Raw genomic sequence first — 25,694 nt, 5'->3', positions numbered from 1 at the left:
TTTACCACTGAGCCACATTGGAAGACTGTATTAGAGGGTCAGATTTAAATTTTTTGAAAATTTAAAAATTTGGGGGAGTGATTGATAACTTACTGATTATAGTCTTATTCCTCTGAAGATCTTTGTATATATGTTAATATCTGTTCATTTCTGTCCGGCCTTCTTTCAGTAACATTCATTTTCCTGTCGGTCCCTCACAATTCTGTAAATGGGAAAACACATGAAAGGGTCAGGAGAAGACAACCAAGAGGAGGCTGGTTATGCTGCTTGTTTCCTTGTTTTCTTTTTTTCACTGCACCACATGGCATATAGGATCTTAGTTCTCCAACCAGGGATTGAACCTGTGCCCTCTGCAGTGGAAGCACGGATGCTTAACCACTGGACCAGCAGGGGAAGTCCCTGCAGCTTACTTTTAATACGTATCGTTTGAGTGGTTGGAGGCCCCAAGGGAGAGAGATGTCAGTCCAATAAACGTGTGTGAGTCGGGGAGAGGTGTGGTAGGGGTTCAGAGCCAATGAGGACAACCAGTATTCTTGGTCCTAGAAGGTTCACATGAAGTGCTCCAAGATTACTGGAAGCATATTGGGAAACTGATAATTGTGACAAAGCCAGAGGTTTTCTTTGAACATCTCTCCCCTTTCCTTTACTTGCAGCCTTCCACAAGTCGAAAGCGGCTTCTTGAAGGGGAAGCAGAGAATGCTGACCCCACGAAGCGCCTGGCTGTGTGCGCGGCTGTCTCGTGAACACTGGTGGACCACGAAAGAAGTGTACCTTCTTGAACCCCTCTGCTGCCATTTTCTTTAAATATGTTTTGTATAGTTTGTATTTCATTATGGGACGGCTGCTTTTCCACAACCATTGACACACAATTCAAAATGTGATGGAACCTGGGCTTTGTGCTTCTGCGTGTTGATCAGCTCTTAGCTACATGCCTTTAGTGTGTATGTATCTGATACGTGTACTTCTGGTGCTTCTACTTTGGCTGTAACTAGACATGTTTCTGAGGTTACGTCCCTGGGTGAGCTGCGTACAAATTCTAAAGACCCCTTAGAAAGGTGCAGGGGAAGGGGCACAGCAAGTCAGGGTGGGGTTTGTTGAAAGTGGCTGGTTGCCAGTCTTTACCAGACAGTTGGTACTTTGGTGCACATACCATGGCCCACTTTTGTGTTTTTTAATTTTTTAAATTCAATTTTTATTTTTTTGGCTGCACAGCTTTCGGGATCTTAGTTCCCCGAACAGGGATCAAACCTGTGCCCCCTGCAGTTGAATCATGACGTCCTAACCTCTGGACCACCAGGGAATTCCCCCATGGTTAGAGTCCCATTCTCACCCTCATGGTCCCTAAAACCACAGACCCAGATAAGTTGTGAAAATCAAAAACTTCCTGATTATAGGAAAAAGACCAGAAACATTGACTGTGTTTGAAATGTAAATAAGGCATGTGGACTTGTCATGTTGACCCAATGATGACCAAGAAGACCCTATGTAAAGTGCCTGCCTTGGTTGGTCTTGTCTAGTGATTCAGTGTGCTAGGTCCTCTGATTACCATCATGTTATAAGTGGAGAACCCAGACTGAAGAAGTGAGGTGACTTACTCTATGTCACACAGCTAGGAAGTGGCAGAGCTGGGATCCAGCCCAGGGCTTCCTGACTCAAATTCATGTTCCCTATCTCCTCTGTCCCTTATTTGATGAGACTCACAGACAAAACTCATGTGAGACTGATGTCTAAATCTTGAATACTGGTATGTTCAATCATGATGGATGGATACAACCCCATAATCTGTGGAAGTTGGGACATCTTGGGGACAAGGAACAGAGGCCCATTCAAATTACTTCACGGTAAAGGAGATTTGTTTTGGTCTTACAGAGGGCTGGGCCTGGGAGGCCATCAGGAGCCCGGGTAGTTCTAATGGCTGGCTCCTCTTGTCTCCTTCCAATGCACTGAATTTGCTTCTCTGGTCACTTTGGCTGATTGATGCTAGGCCACATTGTAACCTGCTGACCATGTCATGAGTTGAGTGCCTTGGTTTGGATGCCGCTGCTGAGCCAGCCAGGGGAGGGTCAGGGGCACACAGCTGTTGCCCCAGGCAGTGAGGGTGGTGGTTGGCAATGGAAATTAAAAGGGTGTGTAGGCATTCTGAGGCTTGGCTGGCCTGTTGCTGAGGGCTAGATGGGGATTTAGGTGGTTTGCATATTTAAAGGAATGAGGCAGAGATTGCCAAGTTAGATGGGTTTCAGCTCATTTGAATACTTAATGTGAAGGCTGTGGTTTCTTAGGGCATCTTTCCCTCTGGGGTAGTCAACCAGCCCTTCTCTATTTTCAGTGCACTCTCTGATTACACCTACCATGGGTAATGGCCTCCAAAGATGTTCTTATCCTAATCCCCAGAATTTATGAATATGTTCCTTTTTCATGGCAAAAGAGATTTTGCAGGTGTGATTAAGTGAAGGATCTTGAGATGGGAAGGTTATCCTGTTTTATCAAAGTGGGCCTGTGTCATCACAGTGTTCCTTTTAAGAGGGACACAGGGGGAGTCAAGGGTCAGAAGAGAGGGAGTGGTATTCTTTGAAAACAGAGGAAGAGGCCACAAGCCATGGACTACAGGCAGTTGCTAGCAGCTGACCAAAAGCAAAGAAATGGATTCTCTCCTCACAGCCCCCCTGAAGGAACCACTGCTTTTACTTTACACCTTGACTTTAGTCACATGAAACTGATTTTAGACTCTGACCTCCAGACTTAACAGAATAAATGTGTATTGTTTTAAGCCACCCAGATTGTGGTAATTTGTTACAGCAGCCAGAGGAAACATATACTGATTAATGAGACATCAACTGCTGATCTGGGGATACCAAGCATCCACTTCCACTTCTTAACCTCATACTCCACTTTTCTTTAGGGGGGAATTCTTTTCCCCTATCCCATGAGTTCATAGCGGGAGGGGGAGATGGTACCTAAGAAGCCAAAGGGGTCCCTAGAGGCCTCTCCCCTGGTAGAGCTCCCCCCACTGACTACCCAGCTGGAGGTGGGCACAGGACTAAAACATTAGGAAATGGAGCTAGGATGGCAACATTAGTAGGAGCAATTAGAAGGGGTGTGGGGGGGTCCCTTTTTCCATCTGCCCCACCCACCCGTGTCCTGGCAGGACTGACCCCACTCCCTTCCTAGAGGGGCTCCATATGATCCATTCTGGCCAGTCTTGCTGTGATAGGCTCAGGCAGATGCATGTGACCCAAAGGGGCCCTAAAGAAAGAAAACCCAAGCCTTTGGCTGGAGCTACTGGGAAACAGTTCCTGCTGTGAATATGTAAAGTCACATTCATAAATTATAGGAAGTTAGGTTGAGAACACCTTTGGAGGCCATTATTCACCCTACCATGGTAGAGGTGTGAGCTGGGAGGTGCCTGGGACACTGGGGAGAACGGCATGAGAATGAAGTCATCACAGACAGAAGCAGAGCTGAGATGTAGAATGACTGAGCTTATTGTTTGAGTACCTGGATCCAACTATCCCTTCAGTGAAGTACCAACAAGGACTTTGATTTGTTCCCTTAGTTGATTTACTTCAAGTTGAGTTTTTTTAAATTAAACAACAAATTAATTTTTTTCATTGTTTGGTCACTTGTGTCTGGAAGAGGCCAGACTAATAAATCCAACCATTTGCAAACTCTAAGAGACCCCTGGACACTCTTCTTTTTAAGTAGGGAAAACTAAACAACTGCTGTTGTTTTAGTGCCAACTTCAGGGTTTTTGGAGAGGTTTGGGGCAAAGAATGGAAAGTGAAGATGTGGGAACTACGAGTCCCTCCAGCCTCAAGGTTGAGAGAACCCCCTCCCAGCTAATTATACCACAGGGTTTGGGAGCAGAGCCCCCTTCATTAAACTTTTAGGAGTCTTGGAAGGACAGGGCTGGAATTATACCACTGAAACTTAGAGAGCTTGCTCTGTGCCAGGCATTGTGCTCAGACACACGTGTGCTTCCTCAGAAAGCTCACCTCAGCCCTGTGAGGCGTTACTGCCCCTCCTCCCTTTATGGGTTTAGAGATTTCCCAGTTGGCAAGAAGTGGAGGCAAGACTTGAACGGAAATTTCTCTTTTCAAGAGACCTTGGTTTTTGATCATAAAATTACTTAAGAGGTTTTGTCACCAGTTTACCACTTGATAAAAGTACTAGGTGCGGTATTGATATTTTATCTGGATTACTTCAAGGCCTCTGACTTGCCTTAGTTGTTAAACCTTCCCCATTAAGGAAAAACAGGCTTCTGGAGACCTGACCTTAATCAGGTAAAGGTTAGTGGAGATGCGGGACTCGAACTCAAGTTTCTCCATTGAGTGTGGCTTTTCCAGAGGCATAGACATCCAATTGTGCCGCTTAGGTTCACGCACGTGCTCACAGACCACCGCGATGGGGATCTCGATCACCTTAGCGGTGTCCTTCACCTCACACTTCTTGGGGGTAATTCCCTCTTGGGGTAGACCACCGCTTCAAGTCCAAGCAGGTGAAGCTTTTAAAAGGGGTAATGCTACGAGGGGCCTGGTCTGGCATCGTCCGCAGTGCGGCAGGCGGCTGCGCCCAGCCCAGAACAGCCAGCGCTTGGGCCTGGCCGGACGGGTGCGGAGGGGGTGGGCGCGAAGCTGGGAAGAGCGGGGCCGGGACCGGAGGGCGTCAGGCTTCGGGGGGCGGGGGCGCGGCGAGTGCGCGCGTGCGCGGTCGGGGGCACGCGCGGAGGCGCGCGGGGAGCGTGCGCGGCGCGTGCGCGGCGGGGGGTAGTGTGAGACGCCGCGGCGACGCGCGGCACGGCGGGAACATGGCGCGCGGAGCCGGCGCGCGCGCCTAGCTGGCGGGACCGTTAGCTCGAGGCGGACGCGGCCCGTGCCCCGCGGGGATGGAGCAGTCACCGCCGCCCGCGCCTGAGCCCACCCCGGGGTCGACCCCAGCACGGAGTCGTAGACGACGGGAGCCCGAGTCGCCGCCGGCGCCGGCTCCGGTGAGTGCTTGAGGGGCGCGGGCCGGGAGACTTTCTTTGTGAAACTCCGTCGGTGCGAGCCGGGCCGGGCCTCTGAGGCTGACGAGCGCCCGCGAGGCGGAACCCGCCCGGCCGTCCGGGTTCGAGCCCTGCCTCGCGTCGCTCGGCTTCGGGACCGGGTCTGTCGCCTGCCCGCCTCAGTTTCCGCGGGGGTGTTTGTGTGTGCGCGCCAGCGGGGAGGGGAGCGGTATACAGTCAGCGCCTACTGCGCGCGGTGCCACTCCTTGCCTCTGGCCCCTCGAGGCGGCGACTGCCCGCGGCCCGGGCCCACGGGAGAGGGAGACCGCAGCCTCTGGGAGACAGGTGTCGGTGCAGCTCCGGGATGCTCAGGTGCAGACAGCCCCAGGTGAATCTGAGGGAGTGAGCTGGCCGTCCTCGGAAGGAAGCAAGTCTGTCAGAGTGTCAGCACAGAGGGTATTTTGGAATGCTTTACATTAATCTCAGCTGGTGGTGGTGTTGGGGTATTTATCCGTTTGAGTGCCGGAAGCTGAGTGAAATGGACTGAAACCGAGTGAAATGGAGGTGTGGCTCCCACTGGGTGGGATGGGATGCCCCCGAGCACCCTGCCCCCAGACAGCCAGGGTTTGGGAATAAACTGGAGCGCTTGATAAAAACACAGGCGTCACGACTCACCCCAGGCCCGGGCTCTCCAAGGCAGAGAAGCACATTTGAATTTTTAACAAACTCTTAAGTTACTATGTTCAGAGCTCACCGTGGCATCCTGGTATCACTCGCGGTGCTTGGCTCATGGTAGATGGTCAGTAAATATTTGCAGGAAGACTGACTTAGGGAGCTTCCAAAATAGGAGTTCTTGAGGTATTTTCAGGAGCTTTTTGATGTTAAGATCTCTGTCAGATATACTGTATGTGATTTTCCTCAGGTCCCAACTTAACTTTTATGACTGTTTATAAATTCCTTGTTTTCAGTATATTTTAGGCAAAACCAGGGTATATACATTGCTTAGTATATGCCATCAACTGTGTATACCCTAGCTAGATTGAAATTAATTTCAGAAACTGAATTCTGAATTAAAAAATGCATATTTTTTTTCTCTTCATCACTTGGGAACGCTAGGCTTATAGGATTTTGTTCTTTTGAGGCAGGTAAATATTTACATTTTCATCAAAGCAAATCTGAATTACTGTTTATTCAGAAAGTTGGCAATTTGCTTAAACTTCTGAGTATTTGTTAATCTTTATGTGATATTTTGAAATTGAGATTTATGTTTAGTTCAGAATCAATGCTGAGTAGGATTGTTTGAAAGTTATTTGATATTTCAGGGGCTGTTTTTTTCATGTGTTTTGAATTTCAGTAGTTGATTTAATTTTAGTAGTTCTTGATGGATGAAATATGAATGTATAGGAAGACAAAATTTTAGGAATTGAGATTGCATCTGAAGAAGAAGAAAAACTGAAAATTAGGTGCTCTTTTTCTCCCACTGTTTCATTTGTGTAGTTCATGCAATGTCTTTTAAGGAATTCCTTCTTTTGAGATATAATTGACATATAATATTAGTTACAGGTGTACAATACAATGGCTTGATTAGTTACAGGTGTATAACATGATTTGAAATTTATATATTGCAAAGTGATCACAATAAGTTATATCGTTAAAATTTTTTTCTTGTGATAAGAGGTTTCAAGATCTGCTCTTTTAACAACTGTCAATTATGCAATACAGTGTTATTAACTATAGTCACCGTGCTGTGCATTATGTTCCCATGACTTTTTTTTTTAAAGTATCTTAAAAAAACAACTCAGCTTTTTTGAGATAGAATTATCTTACAATACATAGTCTTGTGTGACTGGTTTCTTTCCCTTAGCACAGTGTTTTTGAGGTTTATCCATGTTGCATGTGTATCATTTATTTATTGCTGAGTAATATTGAACAGATATACCACATTTTATCTTTTGATGCATTGATCGACATGTCCCCCCCCCCCCCCCCATTTTGGTTATAATAAATAATACTGCTATGAACATTTGTATGCAAGTTTCAGTGTGGATGTAATGTTTTGATTTTTCTTGGGCATACCCCATTTGCTGGGTTATATGATAACTCTGTATTAATGTTTTGAAGAGTTGAAAATCTGTTTCCTAAGGCATTGCATCCTTTTGTGTTCCCACCAGCAGTGTATGAGAGTTTTACATTCTTGCCAGTACTTGTTACAGTTTGTCTTTTTAACTTAGTCTTCTTAGTAGGTGTTAAGTGGTATCTCATTGCGATTTTGATTTGCATTTCCTTGATGACTAATGATATTGGGTGTGTGTGTCTGTGTGTGCATGCGTGCATTGAACTTACTGCCCATTTGTATGTATTTGGAGAAATGTCTGTTCAAATCCTTTGTCCATTTCAGGTATCCAGTTTTTCATTGGGTTATTTGTCTTTTTATTATTGAATTGCAGGAGTTTTAAAAACTCCTGTTTGTCTTTTTATTATTGAGTTGTAGGAGCTTAAAAATTTTTGGTTACTAAGTCACATATATGATTTGCAAATGTTTTCTCCCATTCTGTAGGTTGTGTTTTCAGTTTTTTGACTCTTCAAGTTTTCTGTTTCAGATCTTTCCTCGAAAATGGTAATGTCCTTTTTTGCAAAGTTTTGTGATGAAGTCCAAATTATCTGTTTTTGCTTTTGTTGCTCATGCTTTTGTTGCTGTATCTAAGAATTCATTGCCAAATTCAAGGAAACCCTATGCTTTCTTCTAAGAGTTTTATGTTTTTAGTCCTTATATTTAGGTTGTCAATCAATTCTAAATTGATTTTTGTGTATGGTGTAAAGCAGTGGCCCAAGTTCATTCTTTTGCATATGGTGATCCAGTTATCTCAGCACTATGTATTGAAAAGACTCTTCTAGTTCCATTGAATGTTCTTTGTATCCTTATTGAAAATCAGCTGACTATATGTTGGGTTTTATTTCTGGATTCTCAATTTTATTCTGTTGTCTATCTTTATGCCAGTACTATACTATTTGGTTACAGTACATTTGTATTGATAATAAGCTTGTAATAGGTTTTGAAAGTAAGTGTAAGTCTTGTAACTTCATTCTTTTTCAAGACTTTTTTTGACTTTTCTGGGTCCCTTGCATATGGATTTTAGGATCAGCTTGTCAATTTCTGCCCAAGAGTGGCTGGAATTTTTATAGATTGTGTTTAATCTGTTCTTTCAATAATGTTTTGTAGTTTTCAGGCCCAGGTCTTAAACTTCTTCCAAAAATTTATTCCTTAGTGTTTATTTTGTTGTAGTAGTTGCTGTTGTACCTGGAACTGTTACCAACATTTCATTTCACATCATCGTTCATCACTAGTTCATTGCCAGTGTATAGTAGAAATACAGTTGAGTTTTTGGATATGTCTTTTTAAATATTTATTTTTAATTGGAGGATAATTGTTTTACAATGTTGTGTTAGTTTCTGCTGCACAACAACATGAGTCAGCTGTTTCTGCTGTACAGCACTGTGAATTAGCTGTAAGCACACATATATCCCTTCCCTTTTGAGCCTTTCTCTCACCCCCCTTAGATGTTATCTTTCAACCTCATCATTTAGTGGTAGTCGCTTCAAGTTTTCTGTTTCAGATCTTTCCTCGGAAATGGTAAGGAGAAAAGGTCTTTGAAAGCTCAAGTATGGATGCAGATGTAGGTTCATATCTCCAGATTTTGCCTCTGCAACTTACTAGTTGAGTTTTTGACAAATCTTAACTGTTACTACATCTCAGTGTTCTCATATACGTAATGGGACAGTGATATCCACCTCAAAGAATTACTAAATAAGAGAGAATGTAGGTAGGTATTTAGAACAATGCCTTGCGTGTGGTAGGGATTTGGTACTTGTTGTTTATCTTCTTTTGCTAATTAGCTATTTAAAAGCAAGCCCCAAAGCAAACAAAACTGCCAAACCAAAAAAAAAAACACCTCTTTTCCCCCAAAATAAACAAACACAACCCCCCACAAATAAACAAGCCTAAAACACAGACAAGACAAAAAAAAACACAAAAAACGAAACAACCAAACCACAAAAACCCACAAAGGAAAAACCACAGACAAAAACCTCAAACCTCTTCCTGTCCCCATCACTTTTCTGTGACCCAAGAAATCCCTGTGAGCGCTTGAGGAACAGTGAAGGACAAAGTCTCCCACACCACACAGTTGTATTATAGAAGGCTGCTAAATCTAGGCTGTGTGTATGATACTTGATAGTATATTTGTATGTATTATTAAAAATAAAAGTGTAACTGAAAGCTGTTTTTATTCCACAGTTCTTATTAATGTGCTGTTCTTTTACTACTTATTTTTCCTAAAATCAGAAGCAGTGCTTTTTCATTAAGTTTGATGGTTACAATTCTTACTTCTTTAGAGTGGTTGCTAATTTAGAAAAACTCTTTTAGAGACAGAGAACCTTATGTTTAAACTTAAATTTAATAGTACTTTTATTTTGAGGTTTCTTTAGTAGCTAGATTGCTGTTTTATGTAGGAGGATTCAGAAATAACAATATTAAGGCAGATATGGTGCTTGGAACAAATCATGTTCACTGAATGTGTATTCACTATGAACCAAAGAAAATAATTGTTTATATTGTAAGTATTATTTAAACAAAAGCTTATCTTCAAGATCACAATTAAATTTATAGCCCCCACATCCTAAGACTGATAACTCATAGATATTTCTATAAAAAATTTAAATCATAGTGTCTTTATTAAAAAAAAAAAACAACTTTGGACTTTCCTAGGGGTCAGTGGCTGAGTCCACACCTCCACTGCAGGGGACACAGGTTCAACCCCTGGTCAGGGAAGATCCTGCATGTGGTGTGGTAAATTAAACCCTTTTATTATTACAAAAACTGTGTGTTTGCATTGTATGAAATTAGAAAATATAAGACAAGCAAAAATACCACCCTCATAACGTTGCCAATATAGTGATTACTGTTAATACTTTAATGCATAACTTTCTGGAACTTTTTCTGTACATTTTTTTTTTTTTTTTGACCGCGTGACTTATGGGATATTGAAATCAGAGACTAGTCCATTTTATTGGAAATCAAAGTAGTACTGGGAGACTGGAGCTTCTCTAGTGGCTCATATGGTAAAGAATCTGCCCGCAATGTGGGAGACCTGAGTTCAATCCTTGTGTTAGGAAGATCCCTTGGAGGAGGGCATGGCAACTCACTCCAGTATTCTTGCCTGGAGAATCCCCATGGACAGAAGAGCCTGGTGGGCTACAGTCCACAGGGTCGCAAAGAGTCGGACATGACTGAGCGACTCAGCACGCACATGCACACGCACACGGAGATTGGGAAAGCAGTAAGAGTAACTAGAGAGTAGAACGAACACACCCCCACACCCCCACACACACAAACACACAAACACACACCCCGGTAAGAGTAACTAGAGAGTAGAACCGCAAAAGTGGGGAGGCAGGTGGTCTTTAAGGGCTCTAATTGCCCTTACTGCGACTACTACCAAAAACCGGTTAACTTGCAGTATTCTGAAATGTGAGTTGTTGAGATTCTGGTTGACAAATAACGATTCGTAATGGGGATGTGGTACTGTGTTGTGGGTAAAGAACAGATTGCTAAGAAATAGCAGGTGGTCTCCATAACGCAGGAAACCTGACTCTGTGTTGTGGTTTTGCAAGAGTAAAAAAAAGTTTAGCTGTGACTGTTACATATGGGAAGGAATCTTACTGTATACAGTTTCCCTTTTTGTAATTATATATATGACATTTCCATGCTATGACTGCATAAGTTTGCCATAGTGGAAGTTAAAAAATTGCCATAGTAGTGTTTCTATTAATGTGGACTTAATTTCAGAAAATGATGGGAAATTTTTAAAATCAATATTCTTTTCACTTGCAGAAGTGCATAAAAAATGTCACTTTGATGAAGTTGGAACTTCCTAAGATGATTATTTCCCTCTGTCATCATAAAAGGAAAATCAGAAAACTTGATGCCTATATTTTGCAAAATCATGCATTGGTGTCTATTTTTAGATAATAGGCACAAAAAAATAGTTTTTGAAGATGAGAAGAAAGTAAGAATAGGCAGAAGAAAAGACATATTGGAAAAGAATCAACCAAATAAACAGAAAGTAGAAGCAAGCAGAGATGAGAGAAGAGGGTAATTATTAGATTTAAAGGACAATATTCTAAAAATTGTGAAAGTCACTCAGTTGTGTCCAACTCTTTGCAACCCCATGGATATACAGTCCATGGAATTTTCCAGGCCAGAATACTGGAGTGGGGTAGCTGTTCCCTTCTTCAAGGGACGTTCCCACCCGGGGATCAAACCCAGATTTCCCACATTGCAGGGGGGTTCTTTACCAGCTAAGCTACCAGGGAAGCCCAAGAGTACTGGAGTGGGTAGCCTATCCCTTCTCCAGTGAAATCTTTCCGACCCAGGAATCGAACTAGGATCTCCTGCATTGCAGGCAGATTCTTTACCAGCTGAGCTAAAAGAAAAAAAAAAATTGATATCCCTAGTGGCTTAGTTGGGATCCCACTGCAATGTGGGAGACCTGGGTTCGATCCCTGGGTCGGGAAGATCCCCTGGAGAGGGAAATGGCAACCCATTCTTGTATTCTTGCCTGAAAAATTCCATGGATAGAGGAGCCTGGTGGGCTACAGTCCATGAGGTCACAAAGAGCTGGACATGACTGAGTGACCAACTTTCACTTTTCATTCCAAAAATTACTGGGATCTCTGTTTGAGGCTTGCAGGACTTTAGTTCCCAGACCAGGGATTGAACCCATGCCACCTGCAGTGGAGATGGAATCCTAACCACTGGATTGCCAGGGAATTCCCAAGACAGTCTTGAAAAAGAACAAATTTAGAGGTCTCACTCTTCCCAGTTTCAAAATCTGTAAAGTGAGAGTAATCAAGACAGTGTGTTACTAGCATAGGAATAATATAAGTCTATGGAATTGAGAGTCTGGAAATAAATCCTCACATGTATGGTCAACTGATTCTCAACAGTAATGTGAAGACCATTCAAAGTGGGCGGAATTGTCTTTTCAGTGAAAGTTGCTGGACAGCAGACAACTGGATATCCACATACAAAAGGTTGAATTTGGACCCCTATCTTACACCATACACAAAAATTAACTCAAAATTTATTGAAGACCTAAATGTAAGAGCAAAAACAATAAAATTCTTAAAAAAGCACGGGTCTATAAGTGACAACATTTTAAATGCAAGCATGTTAACGTTTACATATTTATGAGATTATTATGCCAAGTTATAGAGCAGAGGAAGCCATCAACTTTGTAAGACTTACCCTGTGACCTTCGTCTTCTAAGAGCTTGCTGCTGCTGCTAAGTCACTTCAGTCGTGTACGACTCTGCGACCCAAGAGACGGCAGCCCACCAGGCTCCTCTGTCACTGGGATTCTCCAGGCAAGAATACTGGAGTGGGTTGCCATTGCCTTCTGCTCTAAGAGCTTAGTTTCCTGAAATTTTGTTAGTATAGTTTGATACTGAAGAGTATATATTTAATAAGGCTAAGCACTTAGGTTGAAACAGTACTTTTTATTTTGGAGTGAATTTGTTGTTGCTAAGTTGTGCCCAACTCTTTGTGACCCCATGGACTGCAGCTTGTACATCCCGGAGTTTGCTCAAATTCATGTCCATTGAGTTGGTGATGCTGTCCAACCATCTCATCCTCTGTTGGCTCCTTCTCCTCCTGCCTTCAGTCTTTCCCAGCATAAGGGTCTTTTCCAATGAGTTGGCTCTTCGCCTTATGTGACCAAAGTATTGGAGCTTCTATAACAGTCCTTCTAATGAGTATTCAGTGTTGATTTCCTTTAGGATTGACTGGTTTGATTTGGTCATTCTCATTTCCCTCTCAGAAATTTTCATGTTACTAATATGATTTTGGAATTCAGGCACCTTTATTGGACATTTGACCTTGTATATAGTTTCTTGTCCTTGGGAAAAAATGTATTACGGGGATTGCACAATTTGCTGAGAGAGTACTAAAAACAGTCACAAATGCTTTTGTTCTGTATGTAATATTTTTGTGTAGAGTGCTGTCTTAAATCTTTTAGATTATGCAGAAATGGGATTTTTGAAAGTTGCTCCATTGTCAAATACTACTCTTGTTAAATTACTTCCTAATCTCTATGAAGATTTATGAGAACTATTTATAAAAATTGTTCTGGAAATTGGTCATAAATTCGAGATACATTTTATAAAAAGTAAAATTTTCATTAGGTGTATTTGGAAGAATCATGTAAATTATAAAATACTGTATGTTGGCAGTGTTCTTGCCATAAAGTATAGGGTCTGTTGATTTCAGATTTTAATCACTAATCACTAACATTTTGTGTTTACTGTGTTTTACGTACTGTTCTAAGTCCTTTACATAAGTTAACTCATTTAATTCTCACAACTGTCTTTCTTGGGAGATAGTTGTTACCCCTTATTACACAAAAGAAAACTGAGGTACGGCAAGGTTACTATGTAGTATCCTGCTCAAGTTCCACAGTTAGGAAGCTGAGTTGCCCTGGATTCTAAGTTAGTAGTTAGGCTCTGGAGTTTATTTTCTTAACCATTGCACTGGACTGTCTTTGATTTGAATGATCATTAAGCAAATAATAATCCATTATAACTTTTGCTATGGGATATTAGACTTACTGCTGGACAGTAATATAGGAATGCCCCTGGATGTTTTGTAAACATCTAGTTTTTGGGATTTAAGGTTATGTTGGCACAGTATTCTGAAATTTGAGTCTTTATAATGATAGAGCAAAAGGATGAGTACTTGAAACTGAGTTTATTCTTTCATTTTATTATCTCACAACTTTATTAATCAAAATATAAACTTAACTGCAGGGTAAGCAGTTTATTTTTAAGTATTTAAAGTTATAAATCTGTTATTAAACTAATACTTAATGCAGTATCTGACATACATGTTTTTTGAATGAATACTGGGAATTAAACTAGATAATGAAGAAAAGTATCAAAATGAGGCTATATAAAAATAATTGTTTTTAAGATAGTAAAGGAATGATTATAATTTCATATGCATCTCTGAAATAAAAGAATTGTAAAATCATTGCTTATATCTTCTTTCTTATTAATGAAGGGAATCAGTCTTTATAATGCAAATTAAAAGTTGTTAACTAAAAACAAAAGATAATTAACACTATAAGTAATTTATTGATTCAGAATTTTAGCCCAAGGACAGATTTGAAAAATAAACTACAGTTTTAGTTTCCTGAAAGAAGTTTTTGGTTATTTCTACTTAATAAATATTAATTTTTGAGCTTATTTTTCTTGAATTAAAGAGTTGAAATAGTTAAATGTCTCAGTTTTACACTGCTCTCTCTTTCTGCATACCTGTATATATATATGTATTTGACTGCACCATGCAACTTATGGGATGTTTTTTCCCTGATGCAAGAATTGAACCCAGGGCCTCAGCAGCAAGAGTATAGAGTCCTAACCACTGGACCACCAGGGAATTCCCTACTCTTCTGCTTTAGAGTACATATTTATTTCTAGTTGAAGTTGGAGGAGTTAGATTTAGTTTGTGTTTAATACTAGCTGAATTTTTTTCAAAATGTAGTTGGTTTGCCACGATTGTCATAGCATTAAAAAAAAAAGAATTATTTGTTTGGTTGCACTGGGTCTTAGCTGTGGCATGTGGGATCTAGTTTCCTGACCAGGGAATGAACTCAGGCCCTCTGCATTAGGAGCACAGTCTTAACCACTGGACTACCAGGGAAGTCTCTGTCATAGCATTTTGATTGATCAGAGGAAGTTGTGAAAGTGAGTTTGTATCAATTTGGCTCAAACATTAAAAAAAAGTCTTGTTTCTTCTTGTGTAGTATTTTATTACATTTTGTGTATAGTTACTTTAAATGCAGCAGTATTTTAACATTAACTTTTAAAAATACTCTCCTGGAGGTGTCTTTTCCTTTAGATGAAATCTCCAGGTTTCAAGATGTGATGCTTAAGTACTACTTTGTCTCCTGAGAGTGCACTGTGAAAAGATTGCTGTACTAAAGCATGACTATTTTTAATAGAAGCAATTAGACCTTTGCAATATTTGAGTATCTTTCCTTTTTATTAGTTGTGCATCAAAAAAACCAGGACCAAGTGCATCAGGCATCCTATGACTATTTCAAAGGGTGAAAGTTTATGAATTCCAAAAAGGGTGGGTCTAAGATTTAGAAGGACCAATGGCAATGCTTTTGGTCAAGGTATTTGGAGAGCCTCTACAAATTTTTCCAGTCTTAATGCTATTTGGGCATTTGACTAAACCAGAGGATTGAGGGTGGTAAACACAGTGAAAGTATTGTAAAACCAGCCAAACTTCTCAGGCTTGTCAAAGGAAGTGGCCATAGAATGTGTTCTTGATCACTGTGAAGTTTGAGAAGCATTCTTTTGGTAGGGATAATTTTTTTCTTAAAGGACTTTTTAGCCACAAAGGAGGCAGTAGCCTGTCTGCAAGGGAATGCTTCCATCCAGTGTGATAACATACAAACCATGACTAAAACATATTTATATTCATGAGACAGAAGAAGTTATATGATATGCATTTTGCCAGACCTCAAATGGTCCATTGGGCAGTTTAAAATGTCCAAGAGCAGTACTAACAGGCTTCTCTGGGTTGTGCTTAGATAAATGAGACAAGTGAGGTAGGCACTTTTTGTGGCCTTGTTATTGTTTTCTCACCAATATTGATTCATGAAGGCTATCATTTTGTTGGTAGACCAGTGGCTTATTGCATGTACAATGGTGAGGACTGAGAATTTGAGAGTCTCTGGTAGGATGGGGTTGTTATTTGGTCCAAACCAGAGCTTTCTCTTTTTATCAAGTCAACAATTGTTGAGTTTCCAATACTGTTTTTGTTTTTTCTGAGGCCATTGTTGGGCTTCTGTAGCCAGTTTTCCTAAGTTATCATTTAGGGAAGTATCCCTTTCGACCATGACAGAGGTTTGGCGATTGTTGGTTCCTTTAACGGTAGCATTCCTTGCAGAGATGTCAGCAAGGTGATTTCCCTTAGCTTCCAGAGAGTCAAGTTTAGAATGCCCTGGAATTTTAATAGCTATCCTGGAATGGAAGTCAAGTGGGCCTTAGAAAGCATCAAAACAAACAAAGCTAGTGGAGGTGATGGAATTCCAGTTGAACTATTCCAAATCCTGGAAGATGATGCTGTGAAAGTGCTGCATTCAATATGCCAGCAAATTTGAAAAACTCAGCAGTGGCCACAGGACTGGAAAAGGTCAGTTATCATTCTAATCCCAAAGAAAGGAAATGCCAAAGAATGCTCAAACTACTGCACAATTGCACTCATCTCACACGCTAGTAAAGTAATGCTCAAAATTCTCCAAGCCAGGCTTCAGCAATACGTGAACCGTGAACTTCCAGATGTTCAAGCTGGTTTTAGAAAAGGCAGAGGAACCAGAGATCAAATTGCCAACATCCTCTGGATCATCGAAAAAGCAAGAGAGTTCCAGAACAACATCTATTTCTGCTTCATTGAGTATGCCAAAGCCTTTGACTGTGTGGATCACAATAAACTGTGGAAAATTCTGAAAGAGATGGGAATACCAGACCACCTGACCTGCCTCTTGAGAAACCTATATGCGGGTCAGGAGGCAACAGTTAGAAGTGGACTGTTGGAACAGTGACTGGAGCAACAGACTGGTTCCAAATAGGAAAAGGAGTCTGTCAAGGCTGTATATTGTCACCCTGCTTATTTAACTTATGTGCAGAGCACATCATGAGAAACGCTTGGCTGGAAGAAGCACAAGCTGGAATCAAGATTGCCGGGAGAAATATCAATAACCTCAGATATGCAGATGACACCACCCTTATGGCAGAAAGTGAAGAGGAACGAAAAACCTCATGATGAAAGTGAAAGAGGAGAGTGAAAAAGCTGTCTTAAAACTCAACATTCAAAAAATGAAGATCATGGCATCTGGTCCCATCACTTCATGGGAAATAGATGGGGAAACAGTGTGAGACTGTTTTTTTTTTTTTTGGGCCCCAAAATCACTGCAGATGGTGATTGCAGCCATGAAATTAAAAGATGCTTACTCCTTGGAAGGAAAGTTATGACCAACCTAGATAGCATATTCAAAAGCAGAGACATTACTTTGCCAACAAAGGTCCGTCTAGTCAAGGCTATGGTTTTTCCTGTGGTCATGTATGGATGTGAGAGTTGGACTGTGAAGAAGGCTGAGCGCCGAAGAATTGATGCTTTTGAACTGTGGAGTTGGAGAAGACTCTTGAGAGTCCCTTGGACTGCAAGGAGATCCAACCAGTCCATTCTGAAGATCAGCCCTGGGATTTCTTTGGAAGGAATGATGCTAAAGCTGAAACTCCAGTACTTTGGCCACCTCATGCGAAGAGTTGACTCATTGGAAAAGACTCTGATGCTTGGAGGGATTGGGGGCAGGAGGAAAAGGGGATGATGGAGGATGAAATAGCTAGATGGCATCACTGACTCGATGGACATGAGTCTGAGTGAACTCCGGGAGTTGGTGATGGACAGGGAGGCCTGGCGTGCTGCGATTCATGGGGTCGCAAAGAGTCGGACACGACTGAGCGACTGAACTGAACTGAAAGTGGCAGGTAAAAGTATTGCATCCAATAATTCCTGAACATAGGGGCCATTTTAAGTTTAATCTACACTAAAAGTAAGAAAGCCATGTTCCTCCCAACACATTTCAAAATCATAAGCTATCTAAAGCATATCTACTTTTAATATAAATATTGGCAGTTTTGTCATTGGCTAAAATATTCAGTTCAGTTGCTCAGTCATGTCTGACTTTGCGACCCCATGGATTACAGCATGCCAGGCCTCCCTGTCCATCATCAACTCCCAGAGCTTACCCAAACTCATGTCCATAGTGTTGGTAATGCCATCCAACCATCTCATTCTCTTGTCATCCCCTTCTCCTCCTGCCTTCAATCTTTCCCAGCATCAGGGTCTTTTCCAATGAGTCAGCTCTTCGCATCAGGTGGCCAAAGTATTGGAGTTTCAGCTTCAACATCAGTCCTTCCAAAGAACACCAGGACTGATCTCCTTTAGAATGGACTGGTTGGATCTCCTTGCAGTCCAAGGGACTCTCAAGAGTCTTCTCCAACACCAAGGTTCAAAAGCATCAATTCTTTGGCGCTCAGCTTTATAGTCCATACATCCGTACATGACTACTGGAAAAACCATAGCTTTGACCTTTTTCGGCAAAGTAATGTCTCTGCTTTTTAATATGCTGTCTAGGTTGGTCATAGCTTTTCTTCCAAGGAGCAAGCTAAAATATTGGCATGCCTCATTTTACTGTGCTTCGCTTTATTGCACTTTGCAGATGCTGCATTTTTTTTTTTTCTTTTTTTTACAAATGGAAGGTTTGTGGCAACTTTGCTTTGAGCAAGTTTATTGGTGGCATTTTTTTCCCCCTAGTAGTGTTTGCTCACTTCATATCTCTATGTCACATTTTGGTAATCCCCACGATATTTCAAAAAACTTTTATTTTATTTGTTATGGTTTTCTGTGATGCTAGTATTGTGGTTGTTTTGGGGCACAATGAATTGCACCCATATAAGATGCCAGACTTAATTGGTAAATGTTGTATGTGTCCTGACTCCAATGTAGGTGGTCTCTGGGTCAGAAAGATCCCCTGGAGAAGGAAATGGCTACCCACTTCAGAATTCTTGCTTGAGAATCCCATGGACAGAGGAGCCTGGCGGTCTGCAGTCCATGGAGTCACAAAGAGTCAGACAACGGCTGAGTGACTAACACTGCTCCATCATTGGATGAATGGATTTTTTATAATTCTAGCTGTTGTCTTTTGTGGACCTGTTATTTTTGTTTTTCTGTGAGGAATATATATTGGATGCGGGAGGTAAAGGAGAATCTGCTGCTTCTGTCACTCCCTTTATAGCTATCACTGTCTTGTTTCTTGTAGCTCAAGTTAGATTTTGGTCTCTTGTTCCGCTGCAAAAAACAAGCCTGAAGAGAGGGGGCAGGAGGAAAGCCCCTACAGACAGATCTGCTGGGTTTTGAGGAGTGATTTTCTTTCTTCCCCTTGAAGGGGAGAAAACTTTTTTCACTGGTACATTTAAAGCTCTTCAACTATAAAGAGTCACCAGTTTTGGACAAGTGTAACACAGAATGCTCAGAGGACCTGAGCGTTTAAACTTTGGAGGTCTAAACTTTATTGTTGGCCACTGCTAAGTCTGTCTGGTATTTCAAACGAATATTGAGCACTGCACGTAGGCACTGAAGGGGTAAACTTATTAAACCTGTGGCGGAGAAAAGTGCTACTGTAATGAACACACAAGGATAAGGAAGTGAAACAGCCTCATTACTGACATGGAGGAAGTTGTAGGGGTCTAGATAGATCAAACCAGCTACAACATTCCTTTAAGCCAAAGCCTAATCCGCAGTAAGGCCCTAATTCTTTTTACTTCTGTGAAGGCTGAGAGGCGAGGAAGCTGCAGAGGAAAAAACTGAAGTTAGTAGAGATTGGTTTATGAGGTTTAAGGAAAGAAGCTGTTTCCATAACAGGAAAGTGGAATATGAGACAGCAAGTGCTGACATAGAAGCCAGTTAACCAGAAGACCTCACTAAGGTAATTAATGAAGATGGCTACACTAGACAACAGATTTTCCGTGTAGCCTTCTGTTGGAAGAAGATGCCATCGAGGACTTTCATAGCTACAGAGGAGAAGTCAGTGCCTGACTTTGAAGCTTCAAAGGACAGGCTGACTCTTATTAAGGACTAATGCAGCTAGTCACTTTAAGTTGAAGCCAATGCTATTTACTATTCAAGAGATCCTAGGGTACTTAGGAATTATGCTAAATCTGTCTACCTGGATGACAGTACATCTGTTGACAGCATGGTTTACTGACTGTTTTAAGCCCACTGTTGAAATCTATTGCTCAGAAAAGAAGATTCCTTTCAAAATAGTACTGCTCATTGACAATGCACCTGTTCACCTGAGAGCTCTGCTCATACAAATGATGCTATTATGAATATCCTGGTATATATAGCTTTGTTTCATAGGTTAATGTATCTGAAGTCTAATTTACTAGAAGTAGGAAAAACTTCTAGAATTTGAAGGGTGTATATCTTTTACATTTTTTTTTTTTTAGATATTCCTAAATTGTTCTGTGATTACACCAGCTTGCACTTCCACCAACAATGTATGGGTGGGACTTTTTCTTTATCCTCTTACCATTAAAATGTATTTTTTTCCCCCATTAGTAGGAGAGGTGAAAAGTGATATTTCATGGTTTGATTTTCTTTTAAAATAATTGAAGCCACACATTAAAACATATGATTAAAAGCCATATGAATTTCCTTTCTCTTGATCTGCCTGTGCATATTCTTTGCTTTTTCCACTGGATTTTTTTTTTTTCTAATTTATTTGTAGATTTTTATATAGTAAGGGCTTCCCTTGTGGCTCAGCTGGTAAAGAATCTGCTTGCAATGTGGAAGACCTGGGTTTGATCCCTGGGTTGGGAAGATCCCTTGGAGAAGGGAAAGGCTACCCACTCCAGTATTCTGGCCTGGAGAATTCCATGGACTAGTCCATGGGGTTGCAAAGAGTCAGACATGACTGAGCGACTGTTACTTTTCTTTCACTATATAGTAAGCAAATTAGCTTTTTATCATGTATTACAAATAGCTTTTCTTTTTAACTTACTTGTGACTCACCTTTTACTTTTTTAAAAATAATTTTTCCATGCAGATATTTAAAAATGATAAGCATTTTTTATATCATTTGAATAGTCAAAATTTATAACAGGACTGGAGCTATGTTAAGTAATTGTGGCTGAATAGGTCTGAGTCAATTTGGTCCATATGTTATTGACATTTCTGTCCTTTTAAGATGAGTCTGTCAGAGGGTCAGAAGAAAACATCAACAATGTTAATGGATGTTGAAATTCATAAACTATCAGATCAGATCAGTCGCTCAGTCGTGTCCGACTCTTTGCAACCCCATGAATCGCAGCACGCCAGGCCTCCCTGTCCATCACCAACTCCCGGAGTTCACTGAGACTCACGTCCATCGGGTCAGTGATGCCATCCAGCCATCTCATCCTCTGTCGTCCTGTTCTCCTCCTGCCCCCAATCCCTCCCAGCATCAGAGTCTTTTCCAGTCAGTCAACTCTTCGCATGAAGTAGCCAAAGTACTGGAGTTTCAGCTTTAGCGTCATTCCTTCCAAAGAAATCCCAGGGCTGATCTCCTTTAGAATGGACTGGTTGGATCTCCTTGCAGTCCAAGGGACTCTCAAGAGTCTTCTCCAACTCCACAGTTCAAAAGCATCAATTCTTTGGCGCTCAGCCTTCTTCACAGTCCAACTCTCACATCCATACATGACCACAGGAAAAACTATAGCCTTGACTAGATGGACCTTTGTTGGCAAAGTAATGTCTCTGCTTTTGAATATGCTATCTAGGTTGGTCATAACTTTCCTTCCAAGGAGTAAGCGTCGTTTAAAAGCGTCTTTTAATTTCATGGCTGCAGTCACCATCTGCAGTGACCCTGGAGCCCAGAAAAATAAAGTCTGACACTGTTTCCACTGTTTCCCCATCTATTTCCCATGAAGTGGTGGGACCGGATGCTATGATCTTCATTTTCTGAATGTTGAGCTTGAAGCCAACCTTTTCACTCTCCACTTTGACTTTCATCAAGAGGCTTTTGAGTTCCTCTTCACTTTCTGCCATAAGGGTGGTGTCATCTGCATATCTGAGGTTATTGATATTTCTCCCGGCAATCTTGATTCCAGTTTGTGTTTCTTCCAGTCCAGCGTTTCTCATGATGTACTCTGCATATAAGTTAAATAAACAGGGTGACAATATACAGCCTTGATGAACTCCTTTTCCTTTTTGGAACCAGTCTGTTGTTCCATGTCCAGTTCTAACTGTTGCTTCCTGACCTGCATACAGATTTCTCAAGAGGCAGATCAGGTGGTCTGGTATTCCCATCTCTTTCAGAATTTTCCACAGTTTATTGTGATCCACACAGTCAAAGGCTTTGGCATACTCAATGAAGCAGAAATAGATGTTGTTCTGGAACTCTCTTGCTTTTTCGATGATCCAGAGGATGTTGGCAATTTGATCTCTGTTTCCTCTGCCTTTTCTAAAACCAGCTTGAACATCTGGAAGTTCATGGTTCACATATTGCTGAAGCCTGGCTTGGAGAATTTTGAGCATTACTTTACTAGCGTGTGAGATGAGTGCAATTGTGCAGTAGTTTGAGCATTCTTTGGCATTTCCTTTCTTTGGGATTAGAATGAAAACTGACCTTTTCCAGTCCTGTGGCCACTGCTGAGTTTTCCAAATTTCCTGGCATATGGAGTGCAGCACTTTCACAGCATCATCTTCCAGGATTTGGAATAGTTCAACTGGAATTCCATCACCTCCACTAGCTTTGTTCGTAGTGATGCTTTCTAAGGCCCACTTGACTTCACATTCCAGGATGTCTGGCTCTAGGTCATTGATCATACCATCGTGATTATCTGGGTCGTGAAGATCTGTTTGGTACAGTTCTTCTGTGTATTCTTGCCATCTCTTCTTAATATCTTCTGCTTCTGTTAGGTCCATACCATTTTTGTCCTTTATCGAGCTCATCTTTGCATGAAATGTTCCTTTGGTATCTCTGATTTTCTTGAAGAGATCCCTAGTCTTTCCCATTCTGTTGTTTCCCTCTATTTCTTTGCATTGATTGCTGGAGAAGGCTTTCTTATCTCTTCTTGCTATTCTTTGGAACTCTGCATTCAGATGCGTATATCTTTCCTTTTCTCCTTTGCTTTTGGCTTCTCTTCTTTTCACAGCTATTTGTAAGGCCTCCCCAGACAGCCATTTTGCTTTTTTGCATTTCTTTTCTATGGGGATGGTCTTGATCCCTGTCTCCTGTACAATGTCACAAACCTCATTCCATAGTTCATCATGCACTATCTATCAGATTTAGGCCCTTAAATCTATTTCTCACTTCCACTGTATAATCATAAGGGATTTGATTTAGGTCATACCTGAGTGGTCTAGTGGTTTTCCCTACTTTCTTCAATTTCAGTCTGAATTTGGCAATAAGGAGTTCATGATCTGAGCCACAGTCAGCTCTTGGTCTTGTTTTTGCTGACTGTATAGAGCTTCTCCATCTTTGGCTGCAAAGAATATAATCAATCTGATTTCGGTGTTGACCATCTGGTGATGTCCATGTATAGAGTCTTCTCTTGTGTTGTTGGAAAAGGATGTTTGTTATGACCAGTGCATTTTCTTGGCAAAACTCTATTAGTCTTTGCCCTGCTTCATTCCGTTTTCCAAGGCCAGATTTGCCTGTTACTCCAGGTGTTTCTTGACTTCCTACTTTTGCATTCCAGTCCCCTATAATGAAAAGGACATCTTTTTTGGGTGTTAGTTCTAAAAGGTCTTGTAGGTCTTCACAGAACCGTTCAACTTCAGCTTCTTCAGTGTTACTGGTTGGGGCATAGACTTGGATTACTGTGATATTGAATGGTTTGCCTTGGAAACGAACAGAGATCATTCTGTCGTTTTTGAGATTGCATCCAAGTACTGCATTTCAGACTCGTTTGTTGACCATGATGGCCACTCCATTTCTTCTGAGGGATTCCTGCCCGCAGTAGTAGATATAACGTTCATCTGAGTTAAATTCACCCATTCCAGTCCATTTCAGTGTGCTGATTCCTAGAATGTCGACATTCACTCTTGCCATCTCTTGTTTGACCACTTCCAATTTGCCTTGATTCATGGACCTGACATTCCAAGTTCCTATGCAATATTGCTCTTTACAGCAATGTTATCATAAACTATACCTATGTGAAATATGTGAGGAAAGAATATCAGAAGAATTAAGTGGTATTTCAAAACTTTGGTTTTTTTTGGTCTTCTTGAGTAGTACTGTATATTCACCGTAGTAGTCTATGAATTTAATATGGCCATTTATTCCAGGTACTATATAATCTGAGAAATACATGCAAACCTTTTTAAAAAATCTCTCTGTATTGCCAAATTTATCAATTGCAGAGAAGATAGAAAAGGACAAGGGAAATTATATCTCTTTTAAAAAATCATACACAAAAATTGCCATTTCTTAGCATCCTAAGGACCACATTGTAACCAGCTGAGTAGACTCAGGCATATTTTGACAAATTAGACGCTTCTGTGGACACTTACTAGAGTGTGTTTTTCTCTTACATTTGTGGGCATTTGGTGGTGATGATGGTGTTGGAGTTCCCTAGTATTTATAATCTTTCTGCACTAGCACTAACTGTTTCATGATGTTTTTCTTTGCTCTCAGAGGCATTAATAGTTTACATCAGTGTTTGAGCATTTTCTCGTCCAGCTAGGTACTCCACTGAAAAGATACTTTGATCTTATTATGTATAGTAGCTATCTCCTCTATCAGATTTACAATGTGTGAAATAACTCTTAGCAGGCTTCCCTGATAGCTCAGGTGGTCAAGAATCTGCCTGCAATGCAGAAGACCCCAGTTTCATTCCTGGGTCGGGAAGATCTGCTGGAGAAGGGACAGGCTACCTACTTCAGTATTCTTGGGCTTCCCTTGTGGCTCAGTTGGTAAAGAATTCATCTGCAATGTGGGAGACCTGGGTTTGATCTCTGGGTTGGAAAGATCCCCTGGAGAAGGGAAAGGCTACCCACTCCAGTGTTCTGGCCTGGAGGACTCCATGGACTGTTGAAGTGTCTTCCACTGAAGAAGAAACTTAATTTAACTTTGTTCATCCCAGTCTCCTGAGGACCTAGGGGTTCCTTGGAACATGTTTTGGAAATGTTACTTTGTATTACTGTATATGGAGATAATAGAATGCAGACTCTTTTCTTAATTTGATTCTTATCTATTTTGAAGTGGAACCAAATTACCCTGAGAAGCAAGGAATGCTGTAATAGTAGGATTATGTCTTTTTCACTTTTAGACCACATATGAACCTAATGAATTTTACTTCTGTTACTGTTACTGCTCTTTTTATGTTGTAGCCCTGAATTTTCAAATGTCAAATTTGTTGTATAATTTATGGATAGCACTGCTGTTAAGTAGAGTCATGATGATGACTGTTTCCCAAAATGAAATGTCTTATACATTGTTAAGGAGAAGGCAATGGCACCCAACTCCATTACTCTTGCCTGGAAAATCCCATGGATGGAGGAGCCTGGAAGGCTGCAGTCCATGGGGTCGCTGAGGGTTGGACATGACTGAGCGACTTCACTTTCACTTTTCACTTTCATGCATTGGAGAAGGAGAAGTCGGACACGACTGAAGTGACTTAGCAATAGCAATACATTGTTAAATGTCTTATATTAATCCATTAATTTGGTGTGGCTGAAATCATTAAAAAATTAATCAAGACTCTTCAGGAAAATCCTGGTCATTTGCTCAATGTTCCATAGTCCATTCACTTTCAAGCAATATGTTTCATGATCATCATTAAAAAAACAGAAACAGAACCCTAACCAGAGTATACATTATTGGCTACTTCTATATTAGTACGAGGAATTTGAGGGACGTAATTTGGGTGCTGATATTTGAAATTTCTAGGAAATTTTAAATTGTCCTAGAAAGCTAGGATATGATGTCCCTATGAGTAGAGGAAAAAATCTGATTGCCTCTGTGGGAGATTGGGTTTGTCTTCTTCCTCCTCTCTGTGGAGTCTGTTCTTTTCTAATGCAACTACCTCTGTGAGGAGTC

General features: G+C 41.1%; 2 protein-coding genes across 16 annotated transcripts in view; both read left to right on the top strand.

The window, feature by feature from the left end:
- Positions 1-3,676, top strand: part of CHEK2 (checkpoint kinase 2) — a 39,160-nt gene extending 35,484 nt beyond the window's left edge. For 5 of the 6 annotated variants that reach the window (XM_055549388.1, XM_055549389.1, XM_055549391.1 and 2 more), the window contains one exon: positions 654-3,676. In XM_055549388.1, the coding sequence (XP_055405363.1) occupies positions 654-743 (90 nt within the window). In that variant the 3' untranslated portion in view covers positions 744-3,676. The remainder of the gene's footprint in view (positions 1-653) is intronic. The other variant, XR_008703243.1, reaches the window with a different exon arrangement.
- Positions 3,677-3,810: 134 nt separating this feature from the next.
- TTC28 (tetratricopeptide repeat domain 28) overlaps positions 3,811-25,694 on the top strand; it is a 580,310-nt gene continuing 558,426 nt past the window's right edge. For 2 of the 10 annotated variants that reach the window (XM_055549373.1, XM_055549372.1), the window contains exon 1: positions 4,735-4,984. In XM_055549373.1, coding sequence (XP_055405348.1) covers positions 4,883-4,984 — 102 coding nt within the window. In that variant the 5' untranslated portion in view covers positions 4,735-4,882. The other 8 variants (XM_055549378.1, XM_055549377.1, XM_055549381.1 and 5 more) reach the window with 8 other exon arrangements.

This window comes from Bubalus kerabau, chromosome 16, assembly GCF_029407905.1.
Source record: "Bubalus kerabau isolate K-KA32 ecotype Philippines breed swamp buffalo chromosome 16, PCC_UOA_SB_1v2, whole genome shotgun sequence".
Classification (NCBI taxonomy): Eukaryota; Metazoa; Chordata; class Mammalia; order Artiodactyla; family Bovidae; genus Bubalus; species Bubalus kerabau.
Note: the sequence above shows the minus strand (reverse complement) of the source record. Positions and strands in the feature narration are given on the sequence as shown.